At 44.7% G+C, this 15,327-nt stretch overlaps 1 protein-coding gene across 5 annotated transcripts in view; it reads right to left on the bottom strand.

Annotated features, from left to right (window-relative positions):
- Positions 1-15,327, bottom strand: part of TNC (tenascin C) — a 94,686-nt gene that overhangs the window by 35,689 nt on the left and 43,670 nt on the right. For all 5 annotated transcript variants that reach the window (XM_033137022.1, XM_033137018.1, XM_033137019.1 and 2 more), the window contains exons 5-10: positions 13,424-13,539; positions 13,164-13,320; positions 11,667-11,936; positions 9,841-10,026; positions 9,336-9,425; positions 5,520-5,783 (exon numbers count right to left, since the gene is read on the bottom strand). In XM_033137022.1, the coding sequence (XP_032992913.1) occupies positions 5,520-5,783; positions 9,336-9,425; positions 9,841-10,026; positions 11,667-11,936; positions 13,164-13,320; positions 13,424-13,539 (1,083 nt within the window). The remainder of the gene's footprint in view (positions 1-5,519; positions 5,784-9,335; positions 9,426-9,840; positions 10,027-11,666; positions 11,937-13,163; positions 13,321-13,423; positions 13,540-15,327) is intronic.

Raw genomic sequence — 15,327 nt, 5'->3', positions numbered from 1 at the left:
GATTCAAGTAAATACAGTAAATGCTTATTTGTGTCTCAAAAATAAATGTACACTTACATGCAATTGACTCACTTGCAACCACGTATATGTGCAGCACTGGGAAATAAGTAAATAAGGGGACACCTGGCTTACTAGCAGTACATGTAAAAAGGATCTAGGGGTCTTGGTGGAACACTGTTAGCATGAGTCAACAGTGTGAGGTGGCAGCAAAAAAAGCGAATGCTATTCTAGGCTGCATCAACAGAAGTATAGGGTCCGGATCAAGGGAAGTCATAGCACCGTTCTATTCTGCCTTGGTCAGACCACATCTGGAATACTGTGTCCAGTTCCGGACATCACAATTTATGAAGGATGTTGACAAGCTGGAACGTGTGCAGCGGAGGGCAAGCAAGATGATCAAGGTTTCTAGAAGTCAAGCCTTATGGGGAACGGTTGAAGGAGCTAGATATATTTAGCTTGGAAAAGAGGAGGCTGAGAGGAGATATTGATAGCCATCTTCAAATATCTAAAGGGCTGTCACATGGAAGATGGTGCAAGCTTGTTTTCTCTTGCTCTGGAGGGTAGAACTCAAACCAATGCCAGTGTTTGTGGTTGTTTGTTGGCCGACATGCCAAACTGGGGTACGAACAGAACCTTGTGGTCAGCGCACACCCCTGTTATCTGCAAAGCAGTGCAATCAGCAGACCATTCTCTGTTGATTTCCTCTCTCTCCCAGTGGGAGTGCCAACTTGAATAAAATATTGTGGGGATGCTGGTAAGCCCCACCCCACCTAATCAATCATATGACACAGTGCACACACACCATTTTGATTGGGAATGCCCATCAATTTCGTGGGCGCCCAGTGCCCTCAAATATTTTATTGTGGGGGCCAAAGCCCCCACAGCCCCTAGGAATTGACTCCTATGTTTTCAAGAGAGGGAGAAGATAGTGTTCCCTTTATCTCTATATTAGTTGTCTTCTATTGGCAAGGGGTGAGAGTCCTGTTTTCATAGTGAACAGCAATTTCATATTTTCTGGGATACAATGGTTAAATGGGTAAAATGCCATGCTTTCAACAACTAAGAAAACAGATTTTCCTAATATAATGCATTTTTGTATGTTATTTTCACTAATATGCATGCTCCTACACACATTATACTAGTATATGCATTTTTGTACACATTTCTTGGCTGGAGAACTACATCACAAGATTCACAGCGGTATGAATTTTCATGGCTGTGCTTCAATTCACATTATTTTGGGAAAGTGTGAATTTCGCAGGTTTATCTTTAAATGCAAACTGAATCCAATTTCTTTCCCATCCTAGTAACAACCCAGTGCATGATCTGTTTCTATAACATTGCCAAAGCAAAGCAGGCATGAACTTGGACTGGGAGCTACATGTAGCTATTCCGAGCTCTATAAAAGGAATAATGGGGTAGAAATATAATAAAAAATGAGAAATATAGAGGCCTAGATGAGGCGACAGTAGCCAGACATAGCAGGTAGATTAAGAAAAGAATAAATACAGTCTTGAGTTAAGAGCTTCTTGGATGGACAACAGATATCTGGCTATAAACATTCCTTCCAAAAATGAAATTCCTCTATTTATTATACTCTAAGCAAAGCCTCCAGCTTCTGCTGCTGCCATTTCTATATATGGTTCATATTGTTCATATTGAGAATATGAATGCTATAAGGAATTTAAATGTGATCCCTCACTGTTACTTCAGCCATAGCTCAGCGGGAGAACATCTGCCTTGCATGCAGAAGGTCCCAGATTCAACCCCGAACATCTCCAGGTAGGGCGACGAATGTGTCCTGTCTGGACAGCTATTACCAGGCAATTGGGACAATAGTGTGCTAGATGGACCAATGGTCTGCTTCACTTTAGGGCGGCTTCCTATCTCCCTAAATCATACCAGATGGGAATGCTTTCCTGGATGCTGACAGTGGGGTAAATCTGTCTTAAATCTATCTATAGAGATGGACCTGAAACCTCAGGGAGTGGCTGCTAGTCAGTGTTGACAGCACAGGGCCAAGATGCAGTGGTTTTCTTTGTCCCAGGAATCAGCCAGCCCTTTACAAAGGAGTAGGAACTTCCTGCTGCTGAGGGAGGTGAAGAGTATGAAGCAGTTTTACTGATGTTAGGAGGTGAAGAGTATGGAGCAGTTTTACTGATGTTAATGAAAACAAGTAGAATTTTGACTGTTGTTGTCTCAAATGGAACTATACTTCAGTCTGTTTGTGCTTCTTGAGCAGAAGGAGTTAACCAGAAGGAGAGTCAGTGTGTCCTAGTGATTGGCATGCCAGAAAAAGGGTGGGGGGAGACTCAGGTTCAAATCCTAAACTGCAGCTATGAAGCTAAGTCTACCCTACCACACAGGGATGTTGTGAAGACAACATTGGCGGGCAGGGAATGTGTGTCACCCTGAGCTTCAAGGAGGAAATGCAACTTAAATCCCTGTTGTTACACTGGGATTTGAGACCATCTAACTTAATCTGGATCAGAGCCTTGGAACTATTCATACCATTTCTTTTTCTAGGACCCAAATCCCACAAAACAAATCCAACTGAGTTCTGCTAAGAGTAGACCCTCTAAAAATCAATGTACCCAAGTTATTCATGTTTCTTATTTTCCAGAGTGTGACGGACATCGGCTGCAGCTCCTAAAAGCCCACTCATGTTTTGCTTTGGAGGAATGCTATCAAATTGCCCCAGTCTTTGCTTCCATGGGTTGTTCCTGGGGGACATCAACTTAAGAATCACAGAAGCCGGTTCAGAAGGCCAAGCCTGGGTTACTCAAGCTGCCTGATGCTAAAGGAGTACAAAGGGACTCAGTGTCATTTAACAGCAGAATTGGTGGAGCAATGTGTCTTGTATGATTTGGCTCAAGATGGAAGATTCCTTGCCCACGTTAGGCAACCAAGGGAGGATAATAAGGGAACAATCATCTCCTTTGATCACATCTGAGCATCCTTCTGGGCCCTTGTTTGATCGGTCCTCCTCGTGCTCATATATTGGGACAAGGGCAACTTCACTTGGGGGCAGAGGGAGACAGAACAATGGCTAGCCGAACTTTGAGCTCCTGTACTTATCAGCACTTCCACGGAGGGACCCCAGCAGCAGCAGAACCAACTTGGGCCCCAGGTTATGGGTGCCCAGTGCATGTGATGTCATGATTTCACGTTGCGATGTGACATCATGACATCACACACACACAAAAACCTGCCTCAGAACCTTGCTTCCCGTGGCACCGGAAGTCAGGTTCCGAGATCTCACAAGGCCTAGGACAACATCTCTGAAGTCTCACGATGCCTCAAACATGACTTCCGGTGCTTCATGAGGCACCGGAAGTTAAGTCAGTGGCCCTGTGGTGTGGGTGCTCGGGCACCCAGAGCCCCCTATAGTTGGCGCCCCAGTCCAGCAGGAAGAGGTGGGTGGGGAAGAAATAACTCTGGGCGGATGGTCACTAATAAATAAAAAACAAGAAAACCCTAGGGGGTTTAGGCTTTGATGCCAGAAATGTTCAGATTTGGACATCTGAGCTCACTTGTTTACACAACTTTTGCTCAGACCTTGTTTATACAATGCCTAGAAGAATATGGAACACAGGAAGCTGCCTTTTACTGTGTCAGACCTTTGGCCCATCTAACTCAGTATTGTCTACATAGGGTTGTGACCAATGTAAGTCCTATTCAGAGTAGACCTATTGAAATTAATGAGTATGACTAACTTGGATTCCTTGATCTAAATGGGCGTGCTCCCAGTTCAATACAACCCGCTGACTGGCAACAGTTCTCCAGGGTTTCAGGCCAGAGTCTCTTATAGCCCCACCTGGAAATGCTGGGGGATTGAACCTGGGAATTTCTACATGCAAAGCATGTGCTCTACCACAGAGCTACAGCCCTGCCCCTGGAAGATAGGAAGCTGCCTTACACAATTCCTCCATCTAGCTCTGTATACCTTACACTGGCAGTGGCTGTCCAGGGCTTCAGGCAGGAGTCTTTCCCAGCCCTAGCTGGAGACACCAGAGGTTGAATCTGCAGTCTTCTGCATGCAAATCAGGTGGCCTACCACTGAGCAGGAATGGGAATACCCCTAAGAATCTGGACCGTCCTCATATAGGCAAGATGAGAGCAATGAATATCCTCCCACTATCCCTTTTCCACAGTAAAACTTTACGTATCCAATAATTTATTTCATGTGGACAGATTCCAGTTATTTATAGCATGTGCATTTTTAGAGTTTTGTCTTGATAGATGGTTAAAAGAAACTGCCTTGAAATTTTCAAATGATCAGTATTGGATATGAGAGTCTAGAAGAAAGACTTTCCCTGCCTTGTGGTCCCTAAGTACTCAATACCCAAATGGGGGAAAGGTGGAGAATGTGCTAATTTGGGGAACATCTGCACTTCACTGTCCTGGGTTCTCAAAACCAGATGGGACTATAGGGGTGAAGAAGAAACCTTCCATATGGTGTTAATGAGCTGCCCATGTCAGTCTCCCACCATCAAAGAACTCTATTTTTATTGCTGAAACATAAAAGGAACAATGGAAATTTCATTAACATCCAGACACTAATCTGAATATCAATGCACATCTTGTAAATATGTACACAAGGAAACTTTGATCTTGTTACTTCTTTAGCTGCACAGACCACCAAAACTGGAGCTAAAGACTTGGAGTAGCTGGCTGGGAAACTCATTCCTGAAAAGCTCTTTCCCAGAAAGAAGATGCTCTTATCATATTTATGGCTGCAAGCATTAATCAGATGTAAGCTTGTGCCTTTGATGGTTTCCTCTCCCAGTGAATGAGCTTTTGCATGACAAGGGTCATATTCACACCATACATTTAGAGCCCTATAGCACCATGTTAAACAGTTATAGCTTCCCCCAAAGCTACCAGTCCCAGACTTCCCAGTTAGACCACTCTATAAACTGTAGCTCTACAAGCGGACTAGGGGGTCTCCTAACAACTGTCAGCACCCATAATGAATAAGTTCCCATATTGTTTTTAAAGTGGCTATTTAAAGTTGTATCATAGTGCTTTAAATTTAAGGTGTGAATAGGGCTAAGTTCAGTCTGTCTCTAACCTGTCCCAAGTCAATCTGGAAGACTATTTAATGTGGCAATTTGCATCACCAAGCAAATAAGCGCACAGTGTCCTGGTTCCACCCTTTGCAAAAGAGGCGTATTACAGGGCTCATCTTTGGTGTCAAAGCACATTTGCTGCTCATGTGCCTGCCCACTGGAACTCTAGAAACATTAAAATGATGCAAACATAAGCTGGAGCAAGAGGGAAGTGGGGTTGATTGCAGTAAAATTCATATTATGGGCTGCCTGAGTCTTTTTCTGTCTGCTGTACCCACACCCCATAGGAATTTAAGCCTACAATTTGGTTGGAGGCACGAACTGAAGGGTCAGAGCCAAAGGGTCAGGGTACAAGGGGCTCTTGGCTTCAGGCCCTCAGCCATGGGCTGGAAGCCATTGTGCAATCCAAGAACCTGTTTGGGGAGATGCAAACACAAAGGCACGTACCAGTAGAGGCAACCACTGTTGCAGGCTTGCTCTTGTGCCTGCCCTTCTCTGCCACAAGGTTGATGGTGTACTCTGTCCCAGCATCTAGGGACCTTAGGATGTGAGACGTGCTATCGGCAGGAATCTCCATTTCATTCTTCCTCCCATCAGGGGTCATGTAAGTAAGGCGATAGCGATCAATTTTAGCCCGGGGTATTTTCCACCGCAAAGTGAGAGTTGTCTCGGTAGGACCAGTGACTTCCAAGTCCTTGGGACGATCCAGATCTGTGTGCAAAGAGAAATAAGAGAATTGTAGAGTTGGGGGGGCATTTTGGGGCATATAGACCAATAGATTTCACAAAGCTGTGAAAAAAGTGCAGAGAGAGGTTGAGTCTCCTTTTACTGAGAACTGTTACTGGAAGATTCCCAAACATTTGGTACTGTGTTGCTTAAGATATGTTTCCTCCTGTATTACTGAAAGGGTTGTGGGAGTTGCAAGGGTGTGGAAGCAAAAAAATGTCATGCATGTTGGGTACAGTCCCCCCCCCCCACAAAGTGAGCAGTATGGTACAAATCTGCTCACCTTCTCTGGTGGGCAGTGTTGTGGCCAGGCATCCAGGCCCCTGCAGTGATCCCATGGGGGTGGGGTTTGACGCCCCCCTCATTGCCATCTCAGCCATGTCACCAACGCTTGAAATGCAGGAAGGGTAAAGCGACCTTGGTGCATTTTAAGCAGCTAATGTGACCATGAGAAGAGAAGACTCCCTGGAAAAGACCCTGATGTTGGGAAAGATGGAGGGCACAAGGAGAAGGGGATGACAGAGGATGAGATGGTTGGACAGTGTTATCGAAGCAACTGGCATGAGTTTGGCCAAACTGCGGGAGGCAGTGGAGGATAGGGGTGCCTGGTGTGCTCTGGTCCATGGGGTCACGAAGAGTCGGACATGACTGAATGACTGAACAACAACAACAACAAATGTGACCATACCCTTAAACACATTACATCTAGTCCTGCCCTCAAGGGCAGCAGAGAGTAAGTATTTGTCCTCTTCAGTGTAACAATCCCATGGATATTCAAAGAGTGATACCATTCTTTTAAAATCTTTGAATCCCCTTTGGCAGGTTTGGGAAACCTCAGGCTTGAGATCTGAATGCAGCCCTCAAGGCCTCTCTCTCTGACCCTCAAGACTGGGACACTTCCCAGGGCACACCCCTCACTAGTCTTGCTTCACAAACTCCTTGAGTCTTTCTGCCTGGTGAGATTGTGTCTTCCTTGAACTCTAACAATGCATTTATTAGACTGCCTACATGGAGGAGATGGAGGGGTATGTGAGTGTGTCTAGAAACTGTATAATGGTGGCATTTACATTTGCTGTTCAACACACTTCTGTATCTGGCCCCAACTCCATAGACCTGTGGCCCTCGAAAGGTTGCTCAGAAGGGAATGTGGCCCTCAGGCTGAAAAGGGTTCCCCATCCCTGCCCTGTGATGAAGTTGTTAGTTGCTCAAACAGCGTTGCCTCTGCAAACCCTCAGACAGATCCTGTTACTTGGCTGCAATTTTGTATATGCACATTTGGGATACATTTCCCAATATAAGATACAGTGTTGAGCAGATGGCCTGCAGTTCAGACCTGGCCTAGTGACAACCACTGGTTGACCACCACTATTAGTGATTTGAAAGAAACTTTTTAGTCCGTGCCAATGTCCTCTTCAGAAGTGGCTTCAAGAGGGAGGTAAAACAGCCCTACCCACATACCAGTTTTCTGACTACCCTCTGTATTCCAGGACAGGCAGAGTGCCAGTTAGAAATTTGCTGATACAGGAGGAAAGAGTGCAGTGTGCTCCAAATTTACGTGGCTTTATGCATGACAGAGCCTAGCAAGCTCTCTCTGCAATTTTGAAGTGTACATATATCCGCAGAACATTGGCACGATATTTATCCATTTTTTAAAATCGCTGGTCTAGTTCAGTCCTGGGAGCTTTGTGCTCTGTATTCCCCTCTGTATTGAGAAAGGGATGGGTTCTAATCTAGATTATGTGAGTTGTACTCTTAAGAGTAAAGAAAAAAATCATTTGTGAAGGTATGTGGGATATTATGAATGTTCATTCACCTGGTGCCCAAGGTAATTCAGCACTTCCTATGTGAATGCACAGTGCATCCAACAAAAACACTGGCCTGGTTTGTATGTAATAAGCAAACACATAGGCTCCCTGACAGGAGAATGGAGCCAATTTGCTTCTCCCCAGCAATTCTGGTGCTGTGCTGTGCCAAACTAAGCCATGGTTTGGCTCAGCACGTCATCCAGACTTTGAGTCAGGATTTAGCTCTCTCCAAACAGACCATGAGCTCATATAGGTTTGCTCTATAGTTTACAGCTTGTGAAGAGAGTTAAAGCACAAGGCCAGGTTTGAATGACCCTCTAAGCCCAAACCACAGTTTAGCTAAGCATAGCAGCAAAGTGACCAGGGAGGAGAAAGGCAGCCATGACCTCCTCTCTGGAAGCCTGCACATTTGCTTATTTGCACCATATCATTGTTTGACTTAGGGTTACATACAGATGGGGAAAATGTGGGTTTCAAAGAGGTCTGCCTACTGCTTTGGAAACCAATATCACAAGTAAAAGGTAAAGGTAAAGGACCCCTGACAGTTAAGTCCAGTTGCGAATGACTGTGAGGTTGTGGCGCTCATCTTGCTTTGCTGGCCCTAGGGAGCCAGCATTTGTCCACAGACAGTTTTTCCGGGTCAGGTGGCCAGCATAACTAAACCGCTTCTTGTGAAACCAGAGCAGCACATGGAAATGCCGTACCTACTTATCTACTTGCACTTTGATGTGCTTTCGAACTGCTAGGTTGACAGGAGCTGGGACCAAGCAACGGGAGCTCACCCCGTCGTGGGGATTCGAACCGCCGACCTTCCAATCAGCAAGCCCTAGGCTCAGTGGTTTAGACCACAGCGCCACCCGTGTCCCAAAATATCACAAGTAGGGAACCCCAACTATACACCCAAGCCCTGGTTTAAGTGGGCTGTGGTGGTGGTCTACAGTCTCACTAATTGCCAGCCCATTAGAGAAAAAAAAATAAATGAGAATAATACTCATAATGATTCCCATTTTCACTTTCTCCCCTTATTTTTCTAGGGCCCAGGGGCCAAATGTGGCCCTCCAAGCCTCTCTATCCCACTCACAGGACTCCTCCCCAAGGCCCATCCCTCAGCAGCACTGCCCTGTGACTTCTTCAAGTGCTTTTGCCTGAATCATATGTGACATATTGAATTGTGATTATTCCCCTTTCTTCCCTGGATGGAGGATGGTGAGGTTAGAATCCCATCCTTTGCTTTGCCCAGAAGTGGGCAGCCGTGCCACGCCAGTAAGAGCGGGGGGCAGGGGTCGCCATGGGCCGGATAAATGAGTCCCTCAGGCCGTATCCAGTCCACAGGCCTTAGTTTGGAGACCTCTGCTAAAAGGGATGGCCCTGAGGGGAAGCATCCCTTGAGGTGGAAAAGCTTCCTCACTCCTGTAATACTGAGTGTTTAATGGAGACTGTCAGGGTCAGACTGCAGCCCTGGGTGACAATACTTGAATCGAGACCTGCCTGCTTAATGTATTCTGTGGCTCAGGAACCCAGGCATCAGTATCTTAAGCTGGGAAAGATGGAGAAAGTATTTATATCAAATCTGGACAATCCAAAGGCTTTGTACTGCTAGTCGATCACTGTTGCTATTCCTTTCTGTGTCTGAAGAGGGCACTGAAGCCTGGCTACACATACAATCCACAGCCCTTTGGTTCCTGGCAAGCAATTCGTTTCCTATTATGAAGAAGATGAGACATTTTCCTACCAGTTCCAGCATTAATAGTGGAAGGAGAGCTCTCTTTGTCCTGCTTCACAGCTGTCACTCCAATGCCATATTCTGTTCCTGGCCTGAGACCTAAACAACAACAACAACAACAACAACAACAGAAATAGCTCTTTATTCATGTTGCCATTTGTTTAAAGAAGTTTCAATTAATTATGTGCTCTTTAATCTATTAATTGATAGATTAAACAAGTATACATTTTCATAGGAATAAAACCATAGTTGTGAAGATTTAAAAGTGCAATTATTTATCTTTTATATTAAACATGTATGTTTTGCCATCTCTGTGTCAGTCAAAAAGGTGCCCCCCCTTAATTATGTTCAATAAAAAAGATTAACAAATTGTGAATGCCGCAGCATGATATGATTTGTAGTCTCATAACTAGCCCTGCATGATAAGTTTTGTAGTCTTAAGAATGCAGTTCAAAGCTTGAGGCCATGCAACTTATATAGACAGTAACTTGACTACCTTTCAGATGAGACATACCTGTGAGTGTAGCTTTGGTTGTGGCTTGGTCACTTCTGGGTACTGTGACCTCAGCATGATCTCCACCAGAAATGGGGGCATACTTAATTCTGTAAGCTTCAGGTGTTGCTTGGCTGTTCTTCCATTCCAGGGTGATGGTGCTATCTGTCTGAGACAGGTGTTTCAGATTTTTTGGAGCATCCAGTTCTGGGCAGAAGAAGGAAGGTGGTTAACTGTTAGCAAAGTTTTGGTATGCAGAGCAGCAGGGGAAGCATTGGGCTTACAAATATTAATACATGTTCCCCATTAGTGATGGGCAAACTTCCTTCTGCTCTGTTCATATTTGGTTCATTTATGAACTATCTCTTTCTAAACAAAGTAAAAAATAAAAAATAAATTCCTTCCAGTAGCACCTTAGAGACCAACTAAATTTGTTCTTGGTATGAGCTTTCGTGTGCATGCACACTTCTTCTTTCTAACAGCACAATGGTTTCTGCCCAATGCCAAGCCTACTCACAGTAGACTCATTGGCATTAATGGGCATGACTAACAGGTTCATTCATTCTACCCTGAGTAGAACCTAGTTGGATACAACCCAATACTTTCAACCTTGGTATGTTAGCATAGATAGGAAACCTGTAGCCCTTTGAGTGTTGCTACACTACATTCCCAGTGAACACTAACCATTAGCCATGCTGGTTGGTGCTGAAAAGGATTGGCATTCAGCAACATCTGCAGACTGCAGGACTACAAGTCCCCCCCCCCTTGTGATAGAGCAGCAGTTTCTGGATTAAATCCCAGGGTGCCTTGGTGTTCCTTAGAAGATTCTCAAGAGATTCCTCAATGTGGTGGCACACCAGTGTTCTCAGTACTCCCAAGCATTTCCAGAGAAGTGTGTCTGCAGATGTGCTTTGGGTGAGCTTTGGTGCACACCTGCAGTTCATGTGGAGCAACAGTGGTGCTCAAAGGCTTAACTAGTACACTGAATGTGCCCCGTGGACTGCTCCATAATGTTCTGCAGTGCAACTACACCATGGTACCAAGGCAGGTATTTGTTCACAGAAAAGTTAAAAAAAGAGGATTGAATTAATTCTCCGAAAGTAGATAGTTTTAAAAGCAATGGATTTGGTGCATAGTAGAAGTCTGCTCTGAGCTTGCAGAGCTCAAGGGCAACACACATTGGCCTCTGCAGTCAGCCAATAGACCAAGGCCCACTGGGGGGGGGGGCTGCTCCCCTTGTCTCCCAGGAAGAACATCATGGCAAGAAAGAGACTAGCCTGGACCCATCCATTGGCTGAAGCAGCAGCTGCTGCTGCTTTTCCAGAAAAGGACACCCTGCTCCAACTACCTGTTGGAGTTCTTGAACTGGAACTGTAGAAGCAGGTAAATGGAAAAGAACATTCTGGTCCCATCCATTGGCCAAAAGGAGCAAAAGTCACCAGTTGCTATTCAGGCAAGAACTCCAACAAGGGAAGACCAACTTGTAGCTTGTGGTTTACTAATTTGCTCTTATCATACACTTTGCTTTTCCAAGTGATCTGGGAGAAAGTCAGATCTAGTACAATTAATACAAGACTTGACAAGCACATAGAGCTGAAAAGGGAAGTGGGAAAGTGTGCCTGTCTTCCAGCTTCCTCCCAGAGCTCTATGCAGTTCTCAAGGGATGAAAAAAAGTAAATTCCCCACCACCTCATGACTAAAAGGGCATTGGGTGAGAGGGAGCTCAGTGGGTCTACAGGCACCAAAGTAATCATTCAAGGTCACCATTACATCCATCTATGCCATGCTGGAAATCATGGTAGGTAGGTAGGTAAGTAGGAAGAAGAACTCTGACCACTTCTTCTTACCTGTGACAAAGGTTTCCGTCACAGGGTCACTCTCCATATCCCCACGCCGTGACACTAGTGTCACCTCATATTCGGTGTGTGGTTTCAGATTCCCAATAGAGTATTGGCTATCATCCTTCGAGAGGTCGATGGTCGTCCGGTCCCCTGGGACATCCTTGGGCCCGAAAGTCAGCTCAACATCATCAATCTCAGCCAATGGTTTAAACCATGTGATCAGTGCTGTAGTGTCTGTAACATCATTTGCCTCAATCTGGCTGGGGGCATCAAGCTCTGTTGAATACGAAAAAGGATGAGGCAGGGATTTAGAATATTTGGATACCATACAACTCCTTCATGAATAGGCTTTTCAAAGGGTGCAAAAATAAATTTGAATGAACTGCAAAAATTCTCTGGGGTGGGGGTGTGCAGAGACCATACATCTCCATCTCAAAACAGTCTTCATTTTCATTTAATTAATTAATTGGTTGGCTAGTTAGTTTACCACGTTTTCTAATTTTCTCTGTATCTAATAAAACATATAAAACTTGACAAAATGTTTTCCACATGGGGTGAGCAGCTATTCAATGTGACAGTTGCCACAGGCACATGCAGAGAGCCCCCCTCCCCCCCGCGCGCTTTTCAGTACCGCTGCCCACTCACTAACCCTCTGGGGACATCCATATTCTTTTTTGCAGCAGCAACGAGAACTGTAGTGACATAAAGTGCCTTTATTGTTCCTCTTTACTGCTGTAAGAACCTAGACGCAGCAGGAAGGTGACCCAACAGAAATGCATAGAGATAGTTTTGTTTTGTTTTTTGAATGGATGGTTCTACATCCTCCACAGTTCCATTGTACTTTTCCTTTTCCTATCCCAATGTGTGTCAATATTATGTTACTAGTCTCTCCAACAGTGTTGGCTCCCAGTTCATGTGGGGCATCTGGAAGGAGGCTGTCAGTGGGCCCCCAGCCCTAGCCTTTCAATTAGCCCCCACACACACACACACTATGAAATGAGTAGCCATCTGGTTAGATGCAGCTCACACTATGTGACAGGTTGTTGTTGTTCAGTCGTTCAGTCGTGTCCGACTCTTCGTGACTCCATGGACCAGAGCACGCCAGGCATGCGTTAGGAGACTGCAGTTCTGAGAAGCAAATTATCTTTCCAATTGCTGCCCATTACATTGTGGAGGTGAGGGGGGTGGACATGTGATAAAGGTTCAACTCCCATGACTTGCTCCTTGGCTGTCATGGCCCAGACCAAGAATCCTCATGTGCCAAGTGCTCCTACCACAGGAGTTCCAAAGAGGAGGCTTGGTTCTTCCCATGTGGACCTGCTGGGACTAGATCCCTCATCCACTGCAAATGCCATCCATTCTAGCTTTTTCTCTCAGCATTGCTGCTTGCTCACCTTCCCAGGGTATCTATTTTCTTCTCTCAACAAACAAGAGAAGCAACTCACTAAATCAGTCAGACTAATAACTGGCACAGTCACCTAGAGGCTTTCAGTTGTTACTTACTTGTTGTTACTACCCTGGAGAGGCCAGGTCCTCTGGTTTGATTCTTCACAACGTAAAGAGACACATTATATTGTTGTCCTGGTGCCAAGCCTGGTTGCAAATACGATGTTTGAGGCTTCTTTAGACTGTTCCTGATTCCCACATTGTCTTCCTCCTTCTGCAATGCAAAAGTTAAACAATTGGAATTTAAAAAAGCAAGAAATGCAACCAGGACCCTTCACACCACAAGGGACCCACTCATAGGCCAAATCTTTCCTTACCAGGCTGTTAAAAACAATCTCCCATCCACTGAATGGGATGTCCAGGGGGTCCCACTCTACCTCCACTGATGTCTCTTTAATGGATTTGAACTTCAAGCCATCTGGAGCGGGCAAATCTGGAAAGCAATAGCAGAAAGCAGATGCATGAGGCATGGCTTCAGCATTCAAACTATATTCATTAAAAATTATCATTCAATCAATAAAATTTATTCGACTGTCAGTCAGTACACAATCATTATCCATACAAAAATTAAAACGTCTAAACATCTCAAGGAGCTTAACACTAAAACATACAATGAGAAGTAGATTATACATTTAGACCCATGTCAATACTGTCAATTTTAACCTTACGGAGTTTAAGGGCGAAAAGAAAAGAAAAGAAAAGAAAAGAAAAGAAATTTGGCCACCAAGAAAGTTGTGGTACCAGTGAAATTGTTCAACAAAAACAAAACCTGTCTTTCTCTGTCTACTAGGCTAAATTGGCCCAGGAGTGGAGCTATAAGTTTTTGTCTAAGATCTGCATAAAATGGGCAGGTCAAAATGATATGTTCAGTTGACTCAACCGCTCCCTGGGCACAGGGACAGGATCTCTGGGCATATGGAACTCCCCTGTATCTTCCCCACAAAACCGCTGATTCCAGAACATTTAGCCTAACGGCTGTGAGGAGTCTGCGGTATTCCACATAGTGGATTTCCACCAGATAAGGGGCTGGTGAAATCTGGAATATCTGATCCCCAAAAAACACCCCAGGTTTCACATGGGCAATGTCCTCTTGTCTAGCAATGTCCCTCAGTCTTTGAAAGATCACAACTTTAGCTTGACTGAATGTCATAGACTCCAGGAAGAGATGTGACAATCCGCAGGTCTGCACTTTGTTTAAAGTTTCTTTTTCCCACGATGATTGCAAGTCATCCCTCAGTATCAATTTAAAAAATTATAGAACTACCCCCAACACTATATGCTGGAACACTGCTTGAAAGCCAGTAAGCAAAGAAGAAATCTGACATACTGGGAACACACTCTCAAATCTTTTCCCTGTCATTCTTGAGGAAGGCCCAGGATTTAGGACTGAAACAAACAACTCAATGGAAAGTTGCAAAGAGCCACATTCCTGTCTGCAACGTGGGGTGTAAAGATGGCTTAAATCTTTTCATGCTCTGCTCCTTGGCCCATTCCCCCCCCCCTTTGCCTACATGTTGTCATTCCAGAGTAAGGGCATTGCCTTCACTCAGGTTTGGCTTTCTGATGCAGCGCGAAAGCAAAGCAGTGTCAATCCTTAATGTTTTCATGCTGGCTCAATCAAAGAGGGGAAGGAGAGAAAGAACAAGTTATTCCTATCCTTCATGGTTGAGTATATGATTCCTATGTCTAGTGATGGAGAAGATCACAATTATGTGGACATTTTCTCTAAGGTCATGTGAGAAAGTTTGGAGAAATACCAAAATAATTATGAGATGATTATTAATTTTCAGGATTTTTTGTATTCCTTAGGGTTTTTTTCTGAGAAAGCTTAGGAAATCCAGACCTTGGGAAACTCTCCATCATCACCTCTCCTAAGCACTCTTCTCTATCACACATACTCTCCAAAAACAAAACAAAACAACAAAAAAACCCTTCCCCCCACATACACACAATGGGGAAGGACTGGTTGTATGGATGGATTGCTTCAGGCTGGAGAGGGCTTGTAGCACTCAGCACAGTTAGAAATTTTCATCAGCCAGTCCATTCCTGCCAGCCCCTCTCTGTTCTCAAACAACCTTTTGCAAGGAGAGGATTCCAGCAGTGGGAAGGGCTTGAAAGTGACCAGCAGGTCCTTTTTAGTTTTCTTCCTGAAGGTGTTGATATGGATGAATATATGTTCATATAGTTATGCCTCCCAGCAACTCAATTTGTTTGAAATGAG

Source organism: Lacerta agilis, chromosome Z, assembly GCF_009819535.1.
Source record: "Lacerta agilis isolate rLacAgi1 chromosome Z, rLacAgi1.pri, whole genome shotgun sequence".
In the NCBI taxonomy this organism is placed as follows: domain Eukaryota; kingdom Metazoa; phylum Chordata; class Lepidosauria; order Squamata; family Lacertidae; genus Lacerta; species Lacerta agilis.
Note: the sequence above shows the minus strand (reverse complement) of the source record. Positions and strands in the feature narration are given on the sequence as shown.